The sequence below is a fragment of the Rutidosis leptorrhynchoides genome, chromosome 9 (genome assembly GCF_046630445.1).
Source record: "Rutidosis leptorrhynchoides isolate AG116_Rl617_1_P2 chromosome 9, CSIRO_AGI_Rlap_v1, whole genome shotgun sequence".
NCBI lineage: Eukaryota > Viridiplantae > Streptophyta > Magnoliopsida > Asterales > Asteraceae > Rutidosis > Rutidosis leptorrhynchoides.
In genome coordinates, this window is record NC_092341.1 from 365,228,120 (window position 1) to 365,256,054 (window position 27,935).

At 35.3% G+C, this 27,935-nt stretch overlaps 1 protein-coding gene across 1 annotated transcript; it reads left to right on the plus strand.

The window, feature by feature from the left end:
* LOC139867142 (MADS-box transcription factor 27-like) lies at positions 1-27,793 on the plus strand. The gene is made up of 6 exons (XM_071855473.1): positions 1-104; positions 198-288; positions 460-649; positions 22,386-22,461; positions 27,166-27,227; positions 27,688-27,793. Exons 3-6 carry the CDS (start codon positions 468-470, stop codon positions 27,791-27,793), a joined length of 426 nt encoding a protein of 141 aa, XP_071711574.1. The 5' UTR covers positions 1-104; positions 198-288; positions 460-467.
* Positions 27,794-27,935: the final 142 nt, after the last annotated feature.

Consider the following 27,935-nt stretch of genomic DNA (forward strand, 5'->3'; position numbering starts at 1 on the left):
ATCGATAAAAGCAAAAAAGTCTAAAACTTAGTGGAACACGTGGGCCAGTCACATATAAGTAAATTAGGCAAGTTTCATAAACCAACAAAGGTTTTCAATTTTTGGTAAGTGGTTTAGTAGTGAGAGAAAGTGGTTTTTCAAAACATTCCCAATTATATGGAAGACGACTAATTATATCTCAAAATTGGTTGGAATAGGTAATATATATACATAAATAGAAAGGATAAAGAGAAGCTAAGTAATCAAGATTTATTGCTTAATTTGGTATATATACCCTGATTTTATCGAGTAAGTTATCTTTTCGATTAGAAAATTTTAAGATCTACATATAGATTTATACACATTTATCTTTAATGTTTGACTTTAATTTGTGCATACTTTTTTGTTGAATTAGTCAGTTGACTTGATGGATCTATACATATTGTGAATTGAATTATATTGATTTGTTGATTAAATTAGGGATCGGCATGGGGAGAGGGAAGATCGTGATAAGAAGGATTGACAATTCGACAAGTAGGCAAGTGACGTTTTCAAAGAGGAGAAATGGATTGTTGAAGAAGGCGAAAGAGCTAGCGATTTTGTGTGATGCCGAGGTCGGTTGTGTGATCTTCTCTAGCACTGGCAAACTTCACGAGTACGCGAGCACTAGGTCAGTTTGATTAATTACATAACGTCTATTTCGTTTATAGTCACTTTATATAGTCTCAACTCCAATGATTTATAATCTAACAAACTAGAATGAGTATAATAATTAAGTAACATATAATGATGAAAATGATCAATTGAACTTCAATTCAATCTTAATGATTGCAATGGTGAGATGGTCTCAAATACATTGTTGTACCTTGATTGGTATTTAAACTAAACTTTAGCAAGTATGGGTGCGATGAAACAGCTACAATATATAGAAAGATTTATGCATGATCCATCCATTAAAATATGTTATTAGAAGATAAAACTGAGTACTCTAGATATATGGGTAATTCATTGATTTTGAAATTATTATTAGTATTAGTAAGTATATGTGTTTGTGCATGTCTTCTGTATTATCTATATGTACTTTCTGCCAATTTTTCTAGATTTCATAAATTGTTAGTTGCAGAAGAATCACTTAAACCAAAAGGTAAGTATATATGTGTTTGTGCATGTCCTCTCTCTCTAGTCTCTATATATATTATCTATATGTACTTTCTGCCTGCATTTTGTTAGTTTCCGTGAGATGTTAATTGTAAAAGATTCACTTAAACCAAGAGGCTAGTATATATCTATATTACAATATATCAACAAAAACACACATGATCACCTAGTATGGAAGGTAAGATGTCGATAGTCATTTTTTTACACGAGGGTAGAGAGACGTATACTCAACCCTTTGCCTGAGTTCGCCTAACTCGTAAGCGGGCTTGTCTGCAATGCATTGTCCGCCGGGTCCGGTATCCCGAGGTAGGCAGCAGTGGGGAATTTTGGACAATGGGCGAATGCCCGATCCAACAATATCGTGTGAGTGAAGAAGGGCAATGCCGCTTGTAAGCTACCTTTGGGCAGAACAATATAAGTCATCTCTCTACCCCGCTCATAAAGAGACTGCTTCCGGGAAGTATATGCACATGAAGTTCATTAGGAAACATCATGAAGATGGCCGTATTTATATGGCCGGTGGATGCATGATCGATAGCTAGCTAGAAACTCTTCATTTTTTGTTAAGAAATTCTCCAAAGTGTTCGATCAAGATCCTTAGTCAAATGATGTTATAATTTGTTGTACCATGCACGTGGAGTTGTGTTTTTTGATGAGCTTTAGGTGTAAGTCAGATTGTCGTCAACTTAGGTTAGGCTGACATCTCTTTTGGTGTCGTTTATTTACTTAAGGTGTGGTTGTGTATGGTGGTGTCTTTCTTTTTTTTTTTTTGAAAAGCAAGAAATTTTTATTACTCAAAAGGTTACATGTACACAAAAGGTTTGCAAAGATAGCAAAACCAAAACCAAAATCATCAAAGAAACACGATAACTTCACACAATAGTCTACACTATACCAAGATAGGATCTAGGATCGATTAGCCAAGTGTTCCAATCAAGTCTTCTTCTCTTCAATCTTTTGGAGATCCACTCGAAAGTCTTAAGTTGGATTTCATTTAAAGCTATCGGTGGATTCCAACTTTTCCCCCGAAATGTCTTCTCGTTACGGTTTTTCCAAATCATATACGCGCATTCCCATTCAACCGCTTGCCATATTTTCTTGCCAAGAGTTGATGCGGATGTGGGACCATTACCCCGAAAAAGATCAACAACACTAAAGTTTACCATGGATCCGAAGCCCCACCAATCAAACACTCGATCCCAAACATCCATCGCACGTTTGCAAAAAATTAGGGAGTGATCAACGGATTCTAGATCATCGTCACATAATGGGCATCTTACACTATTCAAGTCTATCCCCCTCTTGTCAAGCTCTTGCATGACGGGAAGCCTCTTTTGTCGGGCCCGCCACACAAAAATTTCCAATTTTTTTGGAACAAGATTGTTTCGCCAAGTTTCAAATATTCTTGGATCTTCTACAATTAATTGATTATCGATAGCTAGGGATAGAACTCGAACCGTGAATATACCCGTATGAGCGATTTTCCAAAAACACGTATCACCTCCCTCGGTATTGAACTCATAATTCCCGATCAGCATGCTGAGATTTTCTAGCTCCCCGCTTGTCCTTCTCGATGGCGTTCTCGACCAGCTCCCCATAATTCTGTTACCCGCTGATGTGACCTCGACCCGTTCTCTGATTGCAGCATCTTTATTCGTTTCCAATCTGAATAAACGAGGGAATAAAACCGAAAGCTTGACACCTGTTACCCATCTCGAGTTCCAAAAAGACAGCGACGATGCACAACTCACTTTCTTCACAAAAGCTTCTCTGAAGTTGATACCAAGCTCCTGGATATGTGTACCTGCCAAAATAATGCTCCTCCAAGTAGTCGGTTTTAGAGAGCGAATTGCTTCATTCTCTAATTCCAAACCACCGCAAGGACCGTAAATACTACGAATAACATTAGCCCAAAGTGACTCGGTTTCGGTATTAAACCTCCACCACCACTTTCCCAATAATGCGAGATTTTTACTTTTCAAAAGCCCTATGTTAAGCCCCCCATTTTCGTAAGAAGTAACAACATTATCCCATTTGACCCACGGAATTTTAGAGTTGACATCCGACCCGCCCCAGAAAAACTCACGCCTCACCCTTTCAAGAATTTTTAATACACAAACCGGAGCACGAAAAATCGAGAAGAAGTACAATGGAAGGCTACTTAGGACCGACTTGACGAGGACCAATCTTCCCCCAAATGACATCGACCGCATTTTCCATGATGATAGTTTCCTTTTAATCTTGTCAATGACCGGGTTCCAACTACAAGCTTTGCTCATTTTTGCACCCACCGGAAGCCCAAGGTAAGTAAAAGGAAAGGCTCCGACCTGACAACCCAAACTACTAGCGAAGCACAATCTTTCATTCTCACTTACTCCGATTCCATACAAACAACTTTTGTGGAAATTAACCTCAAGTCCCGAAGCCAACTCAAAGCACTTTAGAAGGTATTGTAAGTTTTGAAGGTTCTCTCTACTCCACTCCCCTAGAAAAATAGTATCGTCCGCATATTGGAGATGCGAGATTTTCACCTTATCTTTACCGATCTCCACCCCTTTGAAAAGTCCCTTCTCGGTCGCGGCTTTTGTTAGAATATTAAGCCCTTCCGCGGCTAAGATGAAAAGAAAAGGAGATAATGGGTCACCTTGGCGAATGCCTCGTTCCAATTGAAATTCACTTGTGGGGGATCCATTGACAAGTACCGAGATACTAGCCGATTCGAGACATGTGTGGATCCATTTTCTCCATTTTGAACCAAAACCCATACTTTTCATAACATCCAATAGAAAGCTCCAATTTAGGCAATCGAAGGCTTTCTCAAAATCAACTTTAAATAAAATTCCTTTACGTTTCGTGGTCTTAAGAAAGTCAATACATTCGTTAACAATTAGCGCACCATCCAAAATAAACCTACCTTTAATTAAAGCACTTTGCTCCGAACCAACTAAGCGGGGAATGACTTTCCTAAGCCGATTAGAAAGTACCTTTGCGATGATCTTGTAGTAGCTACCGATGAGACTAATGGGCCTAAAATCACCAAGGCCAATTGGATCGGACTTCTTCGGGACTAAAGTGATAAAAGAAGCGTTACAACCTCGCGAAATCTCCCCTTTTTCCCAAAACCAAACGATTGCATCTATAAGGTCACCTTTTATTATTTCCCAATACTTCTTATAAAATCTCAAATTAAACCCATCGGGCCCTGGTGCTTTGGAACACCCACACTCAAAAACGGCTTCCTTTATTTCTTTCTCACTAAAGGGGTTCTCTAGTGCCACGATTTCATCCGGTGTCATGCAAGGATAGGATAGGTCTTCCAAGCTTGGTCTTGCCAAATCAAGTTCCCGAAAGATAAGCTTGAAGTGTTTTAAGACTTCACCTTTGATTGCGTCGGGTGAATCATTCCAAACTCCATTTATGCTCAAGCCTCTCAAATTACTCTTGGTGTTTTTCCGGTTTATGATAGAGTGGAAGAACTTGGTATTTTCATCGCCTTCTAAAATCCACTTCACTCGTGCTTTTTGTTTCATCATCTTTGTCTTAACCTTCTCTTTGTCAAGCCATTTTTTCTTACACTCCAACCAAGCAATTCTTTCATTATCACTAAGTAGATTATTTTCAGCCCTTAACTCATAGTGTAAAGTCATCGATTTTAAAGTTTCTATCTCTCCATCAAGACCACCGAAAGTATTTACACTCCAATCCTTTAGTGCCATTTTAACATTTTTCAATTTATTTCGGAACATACAGTCCTTTCGGTTGATATTTGGAACATCACGAGCCCACGAATTACGAATTACCTCATCAACACCTTCTTCGTCAAACCAAGCATCAAACACTTTAAAAGGTTTCGGACCAAAGTTTTTTTCTTCATCTTTCAACATAATCGGACAGTGATCGGAGTATTTTCTATCAAGAGCAATTGCCGAGATATTTCTCCACTTGTTGTAGAACTCTTCGGAGACAAGGAAACGGTCTATCTTACTAAACTTACGGCCATCGTTACTAATTCTAGTAAAGTTCCTACCCCCTAACGGAATTTCCATCAAGAGGTTTTTCGCAATGAACTCATTAAATCTTCTTGCCCTATACTCCACAAACTCACAGTTTAGTCTATCACCTTGTTCTCTAACCTCGTTGAAATCTCCACAAAGAATCTAAGCTTCATAGTTTCCCTCTATATTACTCGTCAGACTATCCCACATTCTAGTTTTGCCACAATCATCGTGGGGACCATGAATGTTTACAAAGTTGATTGGACAGTTTAACTCTTTCCATACCCCACGAACTCCAATGAAACTATCGCCAGAAATATTGTCTATAGGATCGAAACACTCACTGTCCCAAATAATAAGTTGCCCACCTGCTAGTCCCACTCTTTCTTTCTGCACAAAATTACAGTTAGGGGATCCCCAAAGTGATTGGATCCATCGAAAATTGGTCTGCTTCAGTCTCGTCTCTTGAATAGCAAGGAACGAGGGTTTTTCTTTTATAATCAATTTACGAATCCACCCAAACTTATCTTCTAAATTCCCACACCCGAAGCCCCTGATGTTAATAGAGATAATCTTCATTTAAAACAGAATAATCGAGCGAAAAAAGAACAAAAACTTACAGATGGGATTTCTTTTCCCTCCATTTCAAACCCAATTTCGTGCCATATTCCTTGACTTCAGCTGTATCAGGAACAAAAGAGGGAGTGGCCTGATCGAGATTTCTCCGATTTGAAATATCACTGATGCAATTGGCACATGAAGTGCATTTGGAACGAATAGACTGATCACCTGCCTTCATATTTCTCACAGTGTTTTTTAAATTTATCATTCTAGAAGAAGACTTCCATTTGCCTAGACATGCCCAGCACGCCTTCTTTTTAATTCCACATGTTTCAGATGTCTGCTTGGTTTTTTTCCTAGGGTGTTGTTTCGATAAAACCGAGGTTACAGGCAATGGGTGTTTTGTTTTTTGGGTAACGTTGGGCCTCGAGCAGTTTGTGGCCGATTGGCATTTGTTATTTTCAAGTGGACATGGGCTGACAGGCCTAACACCATTTGATTGAGGCCCCGCTGACATTGGGCCATGATCTGCCATCTCTGAGCCCAAGTGATCATTAAGCCCAACCGGAACTTCAAATCCATTAGGTTTGGTCGAAGAATGTTGAGGAGGGTTAACCCTACCATGAGCTGACACCCCACAACCACTTTCCACGCCATTTTGCCTTTTCTCTTTCACATGCTTTTGAGCCTCAAAAACATCATTATTGATGTTTTCTCCTTCAGGCACGCTTGTCTGCCCGTTGCAATCCCCAATGATGAATTTTTCAAACGGATCACGAATACCTATGTCTCCTACCTCTTCCTCTTCCTCTTCCACCACCGCCGGTTTGGTTTGACAGTCGTTACCGTGGCTCCCCTGTCCACCGGAATCAGCAGGGTCAACATAGTTTGATGCCAATTTTTGGGATTCGATAATGTCTTCCAACATAATTTCTTCATCATAATCAGAAGATTCTATGTAGGATTTCTCATCATCCGAATGGTCATAAGTATCCCCTATGTACTCGTCATCGTCTTCTTCATTTTCTTCATTAGGCAAAGCATGAATATTGTTGCTGTTTTGATTAGGAGCATATCCTACTTCATCTTCCTCGCCATTGCCATCATGCTCACAGATAATATCATCAAGATCCAGGCTAATGTCTTCGTCATTGACTTCGGTTACATGTGCATAGATTACATGATTGTTCACCATTAACATAACTTTCTCATCGATATGCTTCCTTTCACAAGTATTTATTAGAACTTTCCCGGACTTCATATTCTGATTTCCTTGTTCAATGGAGCAGTTTTGCATCTCGAGTACAGAACCCCAAACACTTGCAATTCTACCAAACACTACCTCATTCCAACAAACAACTGGGATATTACTTATGCTAACCCTCACTACTCGATTTTTGCATACATGGCCATCGTCTATGAATTTTACATTGTTGCACCATTTATGAATGGTGTGGTCTGGGTTGCAAAGTACCTGCTCAGCTTCAACCGAAGAGTAAAACAACCATAAGATCTCTAGTCCTCCCAAATATTTGATGTCATAATTACACATCCCCTCCGCCCTACTCAGTGTGCAAAGTTGTGGTATTATGCTCCAATCTTTAACAACCCCAATCAGGGATCGTTTCCTAACATGATTCGACAACTCAGTGTTTTTAATGTGAACCTTCTTAAGTGTCTCTTCATTATCTCTCGAGGATACCTTCTTCTCATTAAGCTTTTCTCTAAGATCTTGCTTCTGAAGCATGGATCGAAGATCATATTGTCGATTATTTATCACATCTCTATAGAATCTACCATCTCTGAATGCATTGCTGGACACCCCATTATGACTAGCATGCCCGTTTGCCCTTGTTGCTGTATGAATGGGTGCTGGTTCAGTATCTTTTCTTTCATAAGCCTTAAACACCCTAATTGGTCTTCCATCGAACTGGACTTTTTTTAGCTTCAACAACAAGGCGTCTGGATCATTTACCTGACTGAATCGAATGAAAGCAAACCTCTCACCACCTTTGAGTTTTTTTCCGGCCATATAAACGTCACGGAGGTCCCCAATTGGCTTGAAAACCTTCCATAGATCCGATACATTCCAATTGTCCGGGAAGTTGAAACACATGTACGATGTTAATTCGATTCCAAAAAGCCATCGAAGTCGGTCGTTGTAGCCCCCATTGTACCGATCTCTCCTAATCGCGCTCTCTCTCCTCGCTTTCTCTCTCCTCGCTTTCTCTCTCACACACTCACTCATTGTCTCTAACATTTCTTAAGATAAATATAGAAATGGACCATGGTGGTGTCTTTCTTAAGTTACCTCGTGAATGAAAGGTTTCTAGGGGTCTTCTATTGTTTTACCATTTTAATTTAAACTCAACTCACACACTTTACCAAACATGGATATATACATATTTTCCATCCCCGAACTTAAATAATTAAATTCACATCAATAATTTCATAATTTGAGCGACACCTCGATATCGATATACCAATTAATGACCTTTAGTGTTTTAATAGCGTTTTGCTAGTTTATTTTCATATATGTTTTCTCGTAAAGCCCTTTGGTATATTATTTGCCCTGGCTATGAGTTGATTTTTTCATTTTTTAATCTGGAAAGCAACATAATAGTTGTATAACTGTTTCTTTATATAGGGATACATATAGTATTATGTAGTAAACTACCAACTGAGTTTTTTTATCGATAGTAATTTAAAACTTCATTTTTGTTAAGCTCCCCACGGGCGGATCGCGGTTAGTTGTCTTTGATGATCCCATTTTTTTTTTTTTATGTACGTACGTATATACGTTGCTAAGTAAATGTTCGACAAACTTAATAAACAACATAATATATAGCTCCCAATCTTATGCTATTACATTATTTATTATAATTTTATAACGTTTTTTTCAATATGTTTTGTACAGATTCTATGATGTAAGTATTTTTAGTAAATATTTGCCACCATCAATATTCTTTTCTGGATTTTTATAAATTAAACAATAACAAACAAAGAAGAAAATAAAATGATAATCAAAAAGCTTCAACAGTTTATTACGGGGTATTAATCAGAAGAAAGTGAATATGCCAGAATTAAATCATAGAAACGACACTAATAACTATATATACTACTGCCATACATCTTAATAGGTATAACGATGAAGTTGCAATTAACACTCCTAAAATATGTTGTAGTGTGAAGTGGAATTAAACAAAAGGAAAATAAGGATTCTCGTGCATGGTCATATTTGATGACATGTTGTCATCATTGGTGAGGTGATATGGCAAAATGCGACTATAGTCTATAGTGATCGAAAGTTAAAAACTCGAGAAACAAGGATGTAACATATGGCGACATTTGGTCACCATACACGAGATTGTGGTCGACCATGAAGATTATGGAATTTTCTTGTTGCTTCTAACTTCAAATCGTTTTATACTATAAATACAACCCTCATGTAATCTGTAAATTAACACCAACGAATAATAATAATAATTTCTCTTTGGTAGGCCGTGGATAAAAAAATAGCAATATTGAATATAATCAAGTTATATTCTCGCGTTATTTACGTTCTTGCAATTATTTTTCTTTGTTCACTTAGACCACGTGTTTATTGTTCATGGGTTGATAACCAAGTGTTACCAATTCATGTTGGGGCGCACTAAAATTTCTAACAAGCGATATCAGAGCTTAGGCTACGTGTTTGCGGGAACAATGACAGATAAAAGTGAGGTGAAGATTGATCAGTTTAATGAAACTGATTTCAGTTTCTGGAATATGCAAATTAAGATTTCCGCTATCAAAAGAAGCTTTACAGCCGTCATTGGGGGTTAAACCTGAAGATATGGAGCAGGGTGCGTTGGATTTGTTTGATGGGAAAGCCCTGATGGTTGTTCGGATTTCCCCGACCAAGAATCTTGCTTGCAACATTGTGGGTGAAACCACAATCTCGTGATTGATTGCAGGTTTGTCTAACATGTACGAAAAGCCTTCTGCCTTGAATAAGGTTTTTCTAATACGTCCGTTGGTGAATGCTAGGATGATGAAGGGTTCCTTGGCAGTTTAAATCGGTTAAAATCTGTTAGGGTTAAATTCGAGGACGAGCTGGAGGCGTTGTTTTAGCTATTTTCATTACCCGATAGTTGGTCTGGAATTGTAACAGCAGTTTGTGGTTGATCCAGAACTACTAAGCTTACTTTTGAAGGAATCCGAGATTTAATTCTCAGTGAAGGAATTAGGAGAAAAGATTCGGGCGAGAATTCGGGTTCGGTATTAAGTGTTAGTCGGGGGAGAGCTTGATCAAAAAGTCCATTAAGGAGTAAGAACATGGTGTGTTGGAATTGTCAACAAGTTGGCCACTATAAGTCAAAGTTCCCGAGTATAAAATTGGGTGGGAGTGCAATAACTACGGTGATCGAGGATGCGTTGATGTGCCAAGAGGGAGTTCTTGATGGATCTTAAGCATTAGATTCGGGTGCCTCGTATCATGCTACCTCGTACATGAACGAGATGGTGAATTTTAGATGGTAGGTGGAGTGCGAGTTGCGGACGGGAAGACACTTGATGTTGCAGGTATTGGTCACCTTGTTATTAGACACTTGGATTGCTCTTAGATCTTAAGGAACGTGAGGTTATGTGTCATATTTTATTTGGGTATCAATGGTGGACAGTATTTAAAGGTGGTCTATTAATTGCTCGCGGGTACAAGACGGGAACCATGTATATGGTTGTTCCTTCTGGGGAATAGCTAGGTGGAACTGTAAATGCTGAAAATCTTAGAGGGCAATGCTTGATTGCTTTCTATTATTGTTGAGGGATCTTGTTTGAGTGGGAGCTCAAGAGGAGTCGAAGCCAGTGGAGATTCGGGTCGAATGTGTTACACTAGAGTCTTTGATACTTCAGATAAATCACTTCCAATGAAAACCTTGTTGCGACTGACCGAGGAATATGAATGGGAGATTTTCTAAGAGTCACTGTTAATAACACATCTATACAGTGGGAGTTGGCTCGAGGGTAAAAAATCGAGTTTTTCAAAATTAGTGCTCACGTATGTGGTCAATGTTCCAATGGTGAAAGCAAAGGCAATAAGGTAGACGATTAAGTGTTCGATCGAGTTCTCGTGCAAGATCTTGGTCGGTAATGTGCATGTGTTTGTTCTACCAGGGGGCTTATTCTTTGTTGGAAAGGTAAGTCTAGTGGATAATATGATGTACATGTGGATTGTTTGGGCAATGGAGTTGTTGGAGTCGGGTCAGGCTCTGACCTGTTATCTCCTAAACTAAGAAGATAGGTGATGTAGCTAAAAAGAGAGTATCATAGATCGGATTATTTCTCAGCGGTAATTTTTGATGTCGAAATACTTCATTCCATTGTAGGGTAGCGATGTGAGTGCGGCGTGATTCGAGTGTCTCATCTGGTATCAAAAGGAGTTGTAATCAGCGAGTCAGATGTTGCTGTGGAAAATATAATCATGTTGAATATGTGTTTTTTGTTTGAAGTCTCCTTCAAGTAGGGGATTGTTGTATGTGAAGTGGATTTAAACAAAAGAAAAATAAGGATTCAGAGCATGGCCACATTTGGTGACATGTTGTCACCATCTGTGAAATGATATATCAATACGTGACTATAGTGATTGAAAGTTAAAAGCTGGAGAAATAATGATGTGACGTATGGAGACATTTGGTCGACAAACGCAACATTGTGGTCGACCAAGAAGATTCTGGAATTTCCTTGTCGTGTTCTAACTCTAATTCGTCCTACACCATAAATGCAACCCTCATGTAACTTGTAAATTAACACATACGAAAACTAATAAGCATTTCTCTTTGATTGACTGTGGATTGAACCAATAACAATATTGGATAAAACCACATTATTTTCTCGCGTTATTTATGTTCTTGCAATTATTTTTCTTTGTTCACTTAGACCATGTATTTATTGTTCGTGTATTGATCACCAAGTGTTATCAAGTCTTGTTGGGGCTCGTTAAAATTCCTAACAAAGTTTACTAAAAAAGGTTACATAACTAGTTTATGATGTTTATTGACTTTGACAATTACTTACAAAATTTCATCTACAATCTCCACCTATGTTGTACTAAGCCTTCATATGTTAACGATTCAACCTTTTCAACTTTGAGTATCTTCAAGTATCTATCAAAGTTAATCTCAAGCAATGATTTATTATGCATATAAGATGTATTTTATTATGTATCAATATTGGCCAATTTAAAATGCAATGATTTCTCTAATATAATGTAGTTTAACATCGATGTGTTTTGGCAAATGTAATTCACTTTGACTATAAAAGTGCACACAAAAAAAACTCATCTAAATTCAACCGAAAAATGTAATGCACTTTGATTATAAAAGTATACTAAAAAGAAACTCCAAGTTCAACTAATCGACCTTTAAGTAAAGTTAACTTCTTTATGGTGTAATGTTTAACTACCGATGAGAAAATTGCATCAAAATCAATAAGAATTATGTCTAAACTCTTTTGTTGCTAGCCTAGTCTTATACCTAGGATTTTCAACCCTTGTTATGCCCTTTTCAGCTTGTATATCCATTTATACCAAGTCAGTTTTTGACCTAGTAGTTTATCTACTAACTTCTAAGTCTTATTCTTTATAATGACTCCATTTCATCATTCACATATATCCAGTTTTCTTTATCATCTAATGCAATGGCTTCATCATATGTCAATAGTTCACAACTATTTACTTGTTCTGCAGTAGCAAAGGCATACGCTGAAACATTCCCAGTTTACCTATACCTAAAAGGTGGAATGGCATACCTTATAGGTCCATATCTAGCTAAGTTATAGCTATCATTTGTTCTATTGGACCGATCATTTGATAAACTAGCTTGACTATTCTCATCATTATTTATACCATCCAACTCCACCTCAATTTAATTTTCATGTTCATTGGCTTATTGTTTCATTAATGTACTTTTAAATAATACATTTTCATTTTACACGACATCTCTACTCACCACTGCCTTAGGCTTAAAATCTTCACATATTCATAGTCTATACCCTTTACACCATCTAGATACCCCAGAAAAATGCACTCATGTGCTCTAGGTTATAATTTGTCCTGATTGACATGTGTATAAACTACACACCCAAACAAACTTAAAAGATCATAGCTTGAAATTTTATTTGACCAAATGTCCATGGTACATAGTTCTGATAAGTCCAAATAGTATGATGTGCATTCTATTAGTTAAGTGATGAAAGTGGTGATGGTATGAACTATACATATCATAATAATCACACTATTAGTTTTAACATTTCACTCACTTTACACTAACACTCACACCTGAACGTACACACACTTCTCCTTAGTTCTCCCTAACTCATGTAACCTAATTGTGGCACAAAGTTGACCAATAACAATAGTATCTTCATCAGATTCTAATCTTCATCATAAACATTACATACACATTCATATATACATACAATATACACACATATATTCAAATAGAAAACGAATTCAAGCTAAACTAGGATTTACATTTGGTATCAGATGGAAAGGATATGATCTTTATCAATCAAGAAGCTCAAAATTGTGTTTAATTCGTGATTATAACCTATGTTCTTCACATTTTGACTTTCATCGACTATAAGAACAATAATTTGATTCAGCTATTATTTGTTCGAATTGTAAAGTGTTAAAGCAATCATCATCATAATATATGTTCATCATCAAATCAGATTTACAGTTCATCATCTTTCCAGAATCTGAGTTTCTCAGTCGAAAAAGAAAAACGCAAAGTGTTGAGGTGCATAACAACTTACAGATTGATTGAATGAATTCTAAAAGTGTAGAACAATTTCAAATCATCTTGTAAAGTTATAGAAATCATCAATTTTATCAGAAAAACATCCTAGATCAAAATCAAATTTTGAGTTTATTTTGGCGGTTTTTATGATTTCAGAATATTCATGAAATAGAGAGTGTTTTGGTACCTGAAATTGAATCGTACAAGTTCTAAGAAGATGCAGCAACGTTTGTTGATCAGTTTCAGCCATTGAAATTGTGTTTTGGGAGGATTGTCAGAATTTTATTGGAAATTTATCCGAATGCTCATCGTAGTAAGCAATTACCAATCGAAAAATTCAATTAAAGGTTCATCCGTGTTCCAGAACATCACCTTCATCACTCACACACGGATTCAAATCTTCAAATTTAAACAACGCGTGTATCAAATTGTTTGATTTATTACTCATGCGCTTGTTATTCATTTGAAATTGAGTCGGAAAATTTCTTTGAATACATATGCGTGTATGTAATTGAATTAAATTTTTGGGAACAAATTTGGATTAATACGCTCATAGGAATCGAATTTCAGATTATTGAAATTAGGGTTCTTATATCTAGGGATAAAGACACAATAGAAAAAGATGCCGCATGTTTAGGTTTAGGGATTTAGTGTGTTGGGCTAAAATTTCAAATTAGGCCCAAATCATTAAAATTAAATCAAAGCTCAAGTCTTTAAAGTATTCAACTTTAATTAAAGCCCAAATACAAACCCAATTTACATAACAGGCCAACAATACCAAGTTCAGTCCAATTACCCTATTCTTTTAATAGTTAACAATCAGTTAACTATTTCGTTAAATTTCTAAAGACATGGACTAACATAGTCAAGAAAGATAACATTCTTCGTTAAAATTTCTAACAAAATTTTCAAAAGTTTACTCAAGTCATTCAATATAGTCGTAAATAAATTCTTCCATTGCTCGAACAACAACTTTTGAACCTTCAAGAGTGAATCTTTTAAAGATGGCTAACCGGATACATGAGCATTTAAGAAATGAGTTCCAGTTGAAAGAACAAATTTCAAAGCATCAAGTGGAGCTACAAAGTCAAAAGGATTCTTTCATCAAGGAACGAATCTATTTAGATGAACTGTATAATCAACTCAAAGAGATAATTTTTCATCTCATAGAAGAAAATAAGACAATTCGGACTCTTCAAGCAGAAAATAGTCATCTCAAGTCCAAACGTGAGTTTAATTCAAAGACCATTCTACAAATTCACACTGATTTTGATTGTGTTCAAACTCTTAACTGAACATTAACTCATGACTTTAAATAATGCATTTTTATTTACAACTTGAGTTAGATGTTAAATCGACACCAACTCCTAAACCAATAATGGTGCGTTGGATATACAAGTTGACATCCCATAGTACAATGAGCCACAAATTTTAAAATCAATATGTTTTTTTTCCTACAGTTGAGAAGAAGGTTCCTTCATCAAAGTTCCCCAAGGTTACTCAACCTCAAAAAGCTATTTCCCACGGACAACAAAGTTATTCCAATTACCAAACCAAAACAAATCAACCATAGTTGAAACCTACATATGGGAAATATGAGGAACTCACTGGATTTCAAGATCAATACATCTGGTTTTCTCATAAACCTAAGCAACCAATAAATCAAGAAATTCGCCTGCTAAACTTTCAAAATTACTCAAGTACTCATTCAAAGAGTTACTTTTATTTAAGCCACAATCCATGAATCTAGATAAACCAAAACATTTTTAAACCGATATCTAACCTCGATGGAATGAAAGGTCAATTAATCAAATTGACCATGCCTACAAATTATGCACCACACATGATGACAAAGCAAACCGAAAAACACGCTACTTAAACTTCCACACCAAATCATTGACAACAACTATTCACAACAATACTCCTAACTCCCTATGTCCGATTAAGGGGGAGGTGAAATGACTCAACATTTAAGGGGGAGCTAAAGAAAATCATCAAACAAGCTCTTTCATACATCCCTCTCAATTCAATCAAGGAATATGTGAACAACGCACACCAAGGGGGAGAAATAATGTTAGGACCAAAGTATGGTGTGCATTGTGATCACTCATACCCGACAAAGGATAATCTTCCAAAAGAAGAAGTTTCTTCATTTTATGTTAACAACTTCAAGTCAACACCTACAACTATTCCTTGGGGGGGGATGCAAGACTTCAAAGAGATCTCCAAGAGCTTAAGGTCCAATTCAACCAACACACATCAAGAAGGAGCTTGTTAAGTCTAAATATCATGATGTGCATTGTTTCGGTTAAAGTGATGTAAGTGGTGATGTTATGAACTATAAATACCATTACCACACTATTACTTTCTAACTTTCACTCACTTTACACCAACATTCGCACCTCAACATACACACACTTCTCCCTAATTTTCCCTAACTCATGTAACTTAATTGTGACACAAAGTTGATCAATAACAACAGTATCTTCATCATATTCTGATCTTCATCATAAAGATTATATACACATTCATATATACATACAATATACACACATATATTCATATCAAACACGAATTCAAGCTAAACAAGGATTTACATCAAATTCACATACTATGCTATCATCTTTAACTTTGGTATATACCTGACATCAATACGTAATTTACATACCATGTTATCATCTGACCTCACTGTAACTCTTCCAATGCCTTTAATTTCACGTGAAGTTATCATCACCCAACAAGACCGTTTCTTGATCAAGATGACACCACAACTATCTCTGCCCTATCATAAGAAAATGTATCTTAACTTGCGTCTTTATTAAACTTAAATGAATACTCCGATTCTCATCTGAAACAGTTCCTTTTTTAAATGACTTTTAGAGTGATAGATAAAATATTTTCTCTTTGATGAATTTGGTGATTTAGACCTTGAAGTGTCCTTATATTGTAGTCCTTGTATTCTTGACGCCTTGTGACCAACGCTTTTTTACATGCATCTTCTTTTAATAAATTTGTTTTCTTCAATTCTTTTGTACAAATTCCTACAAGGACACCATCCATAGATGATGTATCATGATCATACATCAAAGTATTCACAAAATGCTCATAAGTTGTAATGAAGTAAGGAAGATGATCGCTTTATGACTTACTGCCATTCATTTGAAATGTATACAACTATTTCTTGAGGTGCGAACGATTTACTAGTGATTTAGTCACATACAGACTCTCCATCTTTTTCCAGATTTAGATTTAGACAGGAATTGAGATTTTTGACATTTCTCGTAAAACTCTACCACTAACACTCAAGATAATTGCACTATGAGCCTTCTCCATGATATCTCTTTTCTCTTTTTCATAAAGTGACACCCGATAGGCTATCAATCCCTTCCAGTGCTCCGACCACCTCTTGATGAACTCACAACACATTCATCTTGACTCGCCAAAAACCAAATTCATTTTCTCATCAAAATACTTAGTCGATGCACGATCTTGTTTAATTGTTATTTAGTCGCGGGTTACATAATATCTCTTTTCTTACTAGGGTTACGTTTGATAAACATAATGACTAAGTGTTGATTGGTCTAAAATATGAATGATCCAAAGGTTCTGATTGAATTTGGTTTTGAACGACTATAACATGTTGGATGATCAGTCTGAACGAACTCAATTAATGATGTCAAACTAATGTTTTAACCTTATAAACGGATTAATAAAAGATATAATGCTTGACAAGTTTTATGGATATAACTTAAGAAGGATATTAAAGGAAATGAACTGCTGATTGGTTAATAGAGTATTTCAACTCTGAATGGTTCAGCATTATTTTTATTCATATGTCACTAACAAAGGCACTTAATGCTTAATGGTTCAGCATTCACTACTGAATTATTCAATTTAGAGGCAATAATACCTTAAGAATCCTAATCTAGCTCTTATACCAATTATTGTAATTTAAAGAACACAAGAATAAAAAGAAGAAGAATTAAGAATCAAAAAGCTTCAGTCATTTATTATTAATTGGAAAAGACAAAAACATCATAATTGAATTACATAAATCATACTAATCTCTATATACCACTGCCATACACCCTGAACCATACCAAAGTTACAGAACTATTTCCTAATGTTTATAGTCTTTGACAATAACCTACAAACTTCATTTACATGGAACTGTTACTATAGCTCCCTGACTCATAATGATAATAACACTTCGCTTTCTATTTACACCCTGAACCATACCAAAGTTACAGAACTAGTTCCTATTGTTTATAGTCATTGACAATAACCTACAAACTTCAGTTACATGGAACCGTCACTATAGCTCCCTGACTCATAATGATAATAACACTTTGCTTTGTTTTTCCTCACGACTCACACTTTGGACCACCTTAGTTTGATCACACATGTATCACATTATTCTGACACTAACTGATTCGCATCATTTTGAATATATCATTGAGTTTTAATACCTCGTGTATTGGTACATTTATATAGCTTCTAATTTTCAAGTTAGGCTTTTTACATCTTTATACATAGTATTATTATTGTACATACACAATGAGTCTGTGGTGGGGCGGGTAGTGATGGTGGTAGTATGTAGTGGTGGCTGTTAATTGACTGTTACACAATGAGAGAGTGTTCATGTGTTTTGAATATGTGTAATATGTGTGTTTTTGTTAGGGTGTATATGAGTCGAACTACTCGCGAATTACTCGAGCATCACTCGTTAAATCATGATTCGAGCCGAGCTTAATTGAGCTGTATCTTGATCTTGAACATACTTTCAAGCTCCTTTAGCAAACGAGTTCGAGCTTCTTAAGATTCCATACATTAAGATCACATGAAAATATGAACATTTAAAAAGACACTTTGTGATAGATGTTATTATTTTGGCGGAAAAACTCTCGAAGAAATAAATGATTACATGGATCATATGTAATGTTTTGATTGAAGTTCTTTTTCATCGTTTTTTTTTAAATTTAGCCCGATTTAAATTTTAGGGTTTAGGTTTAGTGTTTTGGGTTTAGTCCCTAACTAAACCCAAAACTCTAAACCGTTCATGTTAAGAATTCAATCTAAACCCTAAATCCTCATTTCTAAACCCTAATATCTAAACTCTAAATTTCTAAAACCTAATTACTAAACCCGAATTGCTTAACCCTAATTTCTAACCCCTTAAAAAACTTTAATTAAACAATTACATATATGATGCATGTTATCATTTATTTCTTCGAGCGTATTCCCGCCAAAATAATAATATTTATCACAAAGTGTCTTTTTTAAATGTTCATATTTTCATGTGATTTTAGTGTTTGAAAAAAAAAATCAAAAAAACGAAATAAAATTACTTCCTCCCACTTTCTTCAAAAAAGTGTTTCCCTCTTGATTATATATATATATATATATATATATATATATATATATATATATATATATATATATATATATATATATATATATATATATATATATATATATATATGTATATATACATATATGTGTGTGTGTGTGTGTAATAATAAACAAGTCGAACGTGAACACATGATCTTTAGAAATTTTAAATGAGCTGAACTCGAAGTCAGTCGAGCTCAACTAAGCTCATTCACATAGGGGTTATGTTGTACTCCCTCCGACCCATCTTAAGTGTCCACTGTTGACTTTTCAAAGTCTTTCTTTGTTAACTTTGACTGTAAATATTTTTATTTGTGCTATATAATATTTGATGAAAATTATATGAATGAATTGAGTTTTAAATGTGTTTTCATTCATATAATTTTTATCAAATATTATATGACATAATTAAAAAAAATTACGGTCAAGGTTGACAAAAAAAGACTTTGAAAAATGAACAGTGGAGAGGGAGGGAGAGAGAGAGAGAGAATGTTTTTTTCTTTATATAGGAAAACTTACACGTCTACATGAATTTTTTATAAACAAGGACTTGATCTTACAACCTTTTAATTAATACGAGTCACCTTAATACCGTAACATCAAGTGCCCGTTGTTGAATGTTTGTTATATAGCAATTAGCATGAGATACATATATATGGTTATAGTATAAAGTATTATGTATTATGAACACCCATGCTGCATGTATGTATTTGGTTATGTGTAGACATATTGTAGGGAAGCGTCAGCAGCAAGGGACTCGATGGTTGCCATTTCCACAAATCTGGGCAGCCTATTTTTTTTTTTTTTCCAGAAACAAAAAAAAAAAAAAAAAAACCGAAAACTTTATAACAAGGCTTTTTTATCGAAAAATGAAAGAAACCCGAAAACAAATAATTAATACAAACAACCATAGACGTTTATTTATGTTATCCCCTCTCATTATATGTATGCCTGGCAAACGGGTCAGGTTGGGTCGGTTTGAGTAACAGGTCAAAATGGTTTTGGCTTGAAATGGCCGTAGGTCAAACGGGTCAAAATGGGTCAGGTTGGGTTGGGTTGGTTTGGGTAACGGGTCGAAACGGGTCACAGGTCAATTGGGTCAAATGGGTTACATCGCTTTTTTTACATTTATTACATTATTTTAGTTATTATTATTTATTATATATACATAAGAAATATTAATATACATAATAAATGATATAATTATGAATGCTTTCATAAATTTTTGACGGATGAAACTTTTTATGCACGATCCATTTGACCCATTTACAAAACCGATTAGACCTATTTCTATTTAATGAACTTTGAGTATTGATACCCATTAGACCCGTTCCTTCATTTTTTGTATAGGACTTAATAGGAACTCATTTGAATCTTTTTTTAAAGTTTTAATTTACATTGTTAGGCCTAATTTTTTTCAAGATCCAATTGACCCGAAAGTTTGACCCATTTGACCCGAATTTGAGTATTTGGGTCTCAATTGCCAGGTATAATTATATGTCAAACTATCTCAACAAAGTTATACATTTTTGAGTTGATACTTGATAGTTAATATTGGTTCGTATTTTTCTTGTACGCATTTCTCAAATAGGAGAGTGTAAATGTACGTATCAGTTGAAATACGGAGTAGGAAGACTGAATTTGCAATATATTTCATATTTCACGATTTACAAAATAAAAATATACTAACACTAATCTACCTAAACCATGTTTAGAGTAGACAATGGGTTTAGTGAGTATACGCAATTTAAAGCTGGAAATTAATTTTAATTTTCTTAGTTAATTAAAGTTTAGGTTTCCTGTTGATCGAAATTTGATTTTTTTTTTTTTTTTTTTTAATTTTGATTCTAGTGGGTGGAGAATTTTTTCTCGACTCGTGGTTGGAGAAATGACTCCTCTTCTATTTCTAGGGTAGAGGATAGATTGTCTACATCTCACTCCCCATACCTCGCAGGTGCGGGATTGTGTATTGTTGTTAGTGTTGTTGTTGTTTCCTGTTGATCGAACATTCATCAATTTTTGTAAACATGTCATGGAAATATGAGAGAGGGTTTATAAATGATGGGGGTTTGGCCGCTCAGGAATGTGACTAACTTAAGTTTATTGGAATGCATGTTTCCAAGAGTGATTGTAATGCTCGTTTAACGAAATAAAACTTATAAGCTTCGACTGGGTGTCTAAGAGGGTGAAAAAAGAAATTGTAAACTGGCACCAGTGGCTGCTGGACCCAGAATCGATCAGTTGGTGTAATTTGGGCTACAGGCGATAGATCTGGTGTGGGGTGGGTAGGGTACGGTAATGGTGCAGAGACAGTTCAGAATGTAATTTGTGTTGGAATGCCTGTCTAACGAGGTGTGAAATGGGCAATATATAATTGACACTGAAACCATTACTTGTTGATTTTCTGTTGCAACTGAAGGTATATACGGATGTTAGAGTATTCATGCAGAAATTGGCTAAAGTGCAAAAGGTTATACGAAAAATGGATGTAATATATTTATAATGTAGCATGGTTAGTGTACAAAAGGATAGGAGTATATGTGAATCCTACTTGGTTATATGTTTGTACAATTGTACATACATAATCTGTTGCGATGTGCTTCGTTACTATAATAGTAATACATTAATACAATTGCTGCTTTTGAAATAAAATATAAAAAAAGGTCCATCTAGGTAGAATAGAAATACATGGCATATGTCCACTTCTTCTATCTGTATTCTCAACGATAGATAAAATTCCCTAACTAGTGACAATAACAAAAGCTTCATTACACGAAATTCATCACTTGCTTGAACTTCCATATGTAGGTACACTGTATACCTGGCAATTGAGACCCACACACTCAAATTCGGGTCAAATGGGTCAAGGTTTCGGGTCAATTAGGTCTTGAGAAAAATTAGACCTAAAAATCATAACTTCAAAAAAAAAGATCCAAATTGGTTTCTTTCCAACCTATTGAGTCCTATACAAAAAATGAAGGAACGGGTCTAATGGGTATCAATACTCAAAGATCAATAAATAGAAATAGGTCTAATGGATTTTGTGAATGGGTCGAGCATAAAAAGTTTCATCCGTCAAAAATTTATGAAAGCATTCATGGTTATATCATTTATTATGTATATTAATATTTCTTATGTATATATAATAAAATAAATATAAATAATAATAACTAAAATAATGTAATAAATGTAAAAAAAAAAGCGATGTAACCCATTTGACCCAATAGACCTGTGACCCGTTTCGACCCGTTACCCAAACCGACCAAATCTGACCCATTTTGACCCGTTTAAAAATTGACCCGTTTGACCTATGACCCATTTCAACCCAAATCCATTTTGACCCGTTACCCAAACCCACCCAACCTGACCCGTTTGCCAGGCATAGGTACACTGCCACTGCACCATTTGATTCTGTTTTTCTTTTTCAACCACATGATCCATAACTTAATATTCATAGTGTAATCAAAACTTATGATTTATGATTATAGTACTACCTAACAACAGGTTGTGTTACTTTTAGCAGCATGAAGGCCGTGTTTGAACGATATAGAAAAGGTAAAGAGGAAAATCAGTTGACAAGCCCATCTTCAGAGATAAAGGTATTCTTCATGACAAACACATCATATTTTTTACTAGTTGAACTTTAGCTACTTATGATAAGCGACATCTATAACTTGATTAAGTAAATGGGACAAAATAGCACTAGAAAGTATACTAATTAAGAAATTCATACAACTCAAATTGAACAAATAAAGTGTGGTGTTGCAATAAGCAGCGCAAACCTAACGAGTCTAAGACACTAGTATTTAGCCTCCTAATTTTTTAGGTTTAATTGTTTCTACAAAATGGAAATTATGTAAACCCTCACAATATTATTAAAAAGAATGCATCCTACTGGTATACAACATCATCTTAAGATTTTTACACCTTGAAACTGAGTAATGACCGCACCCATCTTAGCCTAATGTGTTGTAAAAAGGACAAATTTTACAGTTGCATATTTGCATGTACCAAAATGTAGAACTCTATAGATTCCCTAAAGCTCAAGGTAAGTTCGTTATAAACCTATAAGTTTCAATTAGGACTACTGCGTTCATTCAAAGAGTTCAAGGCTTGAAACTTAGAAAAGGAATACTAAAGTCCTGCTCTATGTAGCATCTACTAAAATGATACGCAGAATTTCAAATTTCCTTAGCTTTCTCATTAGGTACGTCAGAATCATCACTCTAAATCCACATATTCGTATTCCTACCATCTATATTAACTGAATACAATCAGAGACAGAATGCACTAGTTGCAACTTCATTCACTTTTGTTCATTCTTCATTTTTTTCCAAGTACTACTCGAAGCAGAGGCATGTAACTTGGTTACAGAAGTCAAACCAAGATATCAATCATCTAAATTCCCAACTTGTTTAGCACATGCTGACGTGTACAATCTACACCTGCTGTAGCTGCCGAATAAAGTCTGCAGAACAAGTGAATGCAATGTATCCACAAAGGTTGATTGCCAATGTCTTAAAAAAAATACATTAAGAAAATGTTGTTTTCCTTGGCAGATAGGTAAGCAAGATCATAGAGAGTAAAAAAGTAGTAACCTGCAAAAATAATTGAAGACACTAGTATCTGAGGCCAAATGTGCAAGAAACGTGCAAAAGTACGTAAAGTTGAGGCATCTGGAAGTCCAAAAGCAGCACAGAAGAAACAACAGAGCTATGAAATATTATCATTGAAAAATAGTTCGTTTTTTCTTGGCAGATTAGTATGTGGAAAGAGTCATAGAACGATGAAAAGAATAATGTGAAAATGAAGGTGGCTCATAACTGAGCTCAATTATCTCTACAGATGCTACTTGAAATAGCAGAATGATGCCATAATCTTTTTTGTAAGTCAGCAAAATGCTTTCTTCATTAAGGCAACCAAAGATACTCAAATTCTTAAACTCCAGTATGATCAGCAACATGCATATACATATACAGTTATATACATATATACCCACCCACATATGTGTATATAATGTGAGCATATGATACATATGTGTGTGTTTGTATGCAAATACACAAATGATCGTGTATGTACATCTGCACCTCCCTCTCCTTATATTCCTAAAGATCCCAGCCTCTGATCAACAAAGCCCTGTAGATCATCTGTTTACTAGTCTGTTTACTAGTGAAATTAAAGTTCTAATGTGACGCTAAGTCACTAGCTCATTTAATAATCTTAAAGAAATAACCAAGCGCGTAAATGAGGATTAAAGAGCGTGGATAATTAAAGAGCGTGGACATATTGCACATTTCATATAGAAATTAACTATAGGAATATAGTGCGAAGAATATGAGCAAAAACGCTGAAATCTATCACCCCTGGAATTTGAACTAAAACAACCAACATTATAGGATTTTAGGTCTGGAGTTCTTCCTGACCAATGCTTCTTTTTCGACCCAAATGACAGGTTAAGGACGAAATCAACAACATGGAATTACAGAAGGAACCAAGGTTAGGATTTATTGAATTACATTTCTTCATGTCTCTTTGATCTGAACAAAAGAAGTTTTGACACATAAGATTCTCCATATGTTAAATGTCAAAAATCACGCGTCCTAAGGAAATAAAAGGAGCTTAGAGCCTAAATTGAATTTCAAGCATGTTTAAAACCCATGAAAATTTGATTCTATCATTTTCATGGCGTCTCATAATTTTAATCTTTTTATTTATTTTTATTTTTTTAACCTACTTATTGGCCGAAGATCGAAGTAATCTATCCACAGAACATTGAGAGGGAAAACTTTCTATACTCTTGGGGTGTTTCACTCTGGGTAGAGAAATGACTTCTCTTTATTCTAGGATAGGGGAAGGATTGTCTACATCTTACCTCCCCCATACCCTACATATGTGGGATTGGGTTTTGTTGTTGTTGTTGTTGTTGTTATGGAATTATGTGCCTAGCAAATGATGCTCCCATCTTTCCTACCCATCCATCTTCAAACAAGGTCGTAGAACTCGGAATTAATCAGTGAGTACTCGGTTTTTGCAACTGGGGGTGTACTTGGCGAGTACTCGTTTTTTGCAACTCGGGATGTACTCGGTCAAATTGGTCAAACTTGGTCAAAATCGGCCAACACTCGGGATTACTCGGAAACTCGGTCAAAACTCAGCCAAAACTCGGTATTACTCGGAAAATCGGTCAAAACTCAGTCAAAACTCAGTATTACTCGGAAACTCGGTCAAAGTCAAACTTGGCCAAAATCCGAGTACTACCCGAGTTGCCGAGTACTCCCTAATGAGTTTCAACTAAGTACTCCCCGAGTAGCTATTTTTGTAACCTTACTTCAAACTTGATTTAACATTCATATCAATGATCAACCTACAGCATACAAAGATCTTGTTCCTCATCCAACAAGCATTTCTATTGCATTTGTTACACAATCATATTCTTAACAAATCTACTATCCCTTTGGCACACCTACTTAGTTGAATGGTCGAAAACTATAACTGTGTCTCATGAGTATACTATTTAATTAACATGGCATAAAACATAGATATCATCATCTATATGACTATAACTTACTGAAACCTCCAACACCTTAAACCCATGCTCCATTCTAATTTCTTCAACCCAACATTGGATTATAAACACATTCAGGTCTTAAGACTCTCAGTATGTGCTTCAAAATCTCACCCAGGTAAAACAACATTTCTGCATCAAATGACATATTAGGGGCTATAGTTGATGTATGACAAACAGTAAAGTAAAAATGTTTTTACCCGTTAGAAGAATAGGCACATGTTAAGTTCTGAAGATGAGAAATGATGAATGGAAATTATCTGAAAGCTATGAAGTTGAATATAGGCCCCTTAAACTATCATTCTAAAAATCCTTAGCTGGTGAATCCAGTTTGTGATTTAGAGATGCGCATGAACACATACACGGTAATTCAGTGCATGCATACATAAATGGAAATTCAATTAAGAAAGAATGTAAGGACAATGAACATGTTGAGTTGTTTATTCATAAACCTCAAGGAAGACCCGAAGTTATAGAGTTTCTAAAATAATAAGAAAGCAAATATCATGAAATAGTTTGAATAGGCAAATCCAAAATGTTCCTGCAAATGCTACATCTTCTAGACACACAGTTTGTACTGCAATAATATTAGTCAATATGGTAATTTTAGCATGAGAGACCTCTCAATCACATTGCAGTTAAGGCAAATAACAAAAATTAGAGTCAAAGTTGGTACTTACGACAGTTGCACAGTGATTCAATAGAACCAAAGAGTCCTCTACACCCGTCCCATATTAGAATTCTGCATGATACGATAAAATCACTTCAAAAAGATATAAGGCAGCGAAGAAAGAATATCTAATATCTAATAACATCATTATTTGGGAAATACAATGAACTTTGTAACTAATAATCAATAGAAAGAGAATTTGAGAAAAATAATGAATGCATTGAGCAATAGACCGGAAATTACCTAATTAGATTGAAAGCGCATACAATCCCTTCAATATGATAGTACATACACATGAATACTGAAGTTTAGGCACTTACGACGCTATTCATATAATCATGTAGAAGGTTTAATATAGTTTTCACAGATATTTAGATCATTATTCATATGCATATATATGACTATCAAAGTTATACACCTTATTTTCTGACTAGAACTGTGGATGAGATTTGTCTTTCTACAATTTGGTGAAAACTCTTAGACATTATCTCATATTCGTTGATCAATTATCTATTATCTATACAACTATATAAGGCATCTATCTTGTACGACTGCAAAATTTCTAAAAATTACCTTAAAGACTAAGAAGAAGTGATGTTAGCCTTTCATCGTCCATTGATCTAATCTCACCCTTCCTTTGCGTATACTAATAGTCAAGCACACCTTTCGTTACCAGCACCGTCCTCTGTAACCACTGCAAATAGAATTGAGAGGATACAAGGCTAGTTAGATTTAAGAAACATACAATTGTCCAAAACATCCAGTGGTGTAAGGAATATCTTGTATATAGCATAGAAATACGAACTATAACTTCGATTAATAAATAAGTATCTATGGGCACTTACTATGAAAAAAAAGGGGAAAATCGCTAGAAAAGCAATTACTGTATGTTAACGAACAAATTGTACAGTTCCCGTACTATTTTGTATCTCAGAATATTAGACAAACTTCTTAACAATCTGTGTGTTCAAAATCTATTATTAACCATCATGATTATTTGGATAATTATTGTTTTAAACAAGTTATAGTACATAAACATCTGTTAACCTTACTACTTAACATGTACAGTTTTGGCAAAGGGAAGCTGCAATGTTGAAGCAACAGCTACAGAACCTGCAAGAAAGTCACAGGTAAATCTTCTCTCGTTGAATCTCATAAGTATATGTATATCAGTCAACATAATACAGTAAAGATCAAACCATTACATCCACGTTGTTCAATACTTTTCTCATTAATCGGTCGAGTATCTAAAATAACTTTCGTTAAAAGCTCAAAACAGAGGGATCTTGTAGATCAAGATCAAGACCATCATAGTACTCATTATGTATAGATGATAATACATAATTTTGTACTTATAACATGATATTCCACAAAGAGATTCATGAAAAGTAATCCAGAAAAGAAGGTGGTGTAATCTTCTGAAACTGTTCTGATCTGCATGGAGAAGTATAAACTAGACAAACATCCACTAACAACAATACAAATGTTGTCAAGAAAGCCAAAATAATCCCACAGATATCCTTGAAGACTTACGATTACAATTTGGGAACACTGTTTGACCATAGCATTATACTGAATTTGGATGATTAGGCATATGCTGGGTGAGGAGCTTTCTGGATTAAGTCTAAGAGATTTACAGGGTTTGGAGAACCAACTTGAAGTGAGTCTTCAAGGTATCCGCGCAAAAAAGGTATGAACGACTACGTCTAACTGATATAAAAACTACAAAGATTAAGTGCATTGTGACGAATTTCTGTTTTGCAGGAGCAACTTCTCTTCAATGAAATAGACGAACTAAACCAGAAGGTTCAGTTTAAACCTGCAGAAATTGATGCGTT

Excerpts from the sequence above, each read along its gene's own strand:
- LOC139867142 (XM_071855473.1), top strand. The coding sequence starts at position 468 with ATGGGGAGAGGGAAGATCGTGATAAGAAGGATTGACAATTCGACAAGT. Across the intron at positions 650-22,385 it reads CACGAGTACGCGAGCACTAG|CATGAAGGCCGTGTTTGAAC; the intron begins GTCAGTTTGATT and ends TACTTTTAGCAG. Across the intron at positions 22,462-27,165 it reads GCCCATCTTCAGAGATAAAG|TTTTGGCAAAGGGAAGCTGC; the intron begins GTATTCTTCATG and ends TAACATGTACAG.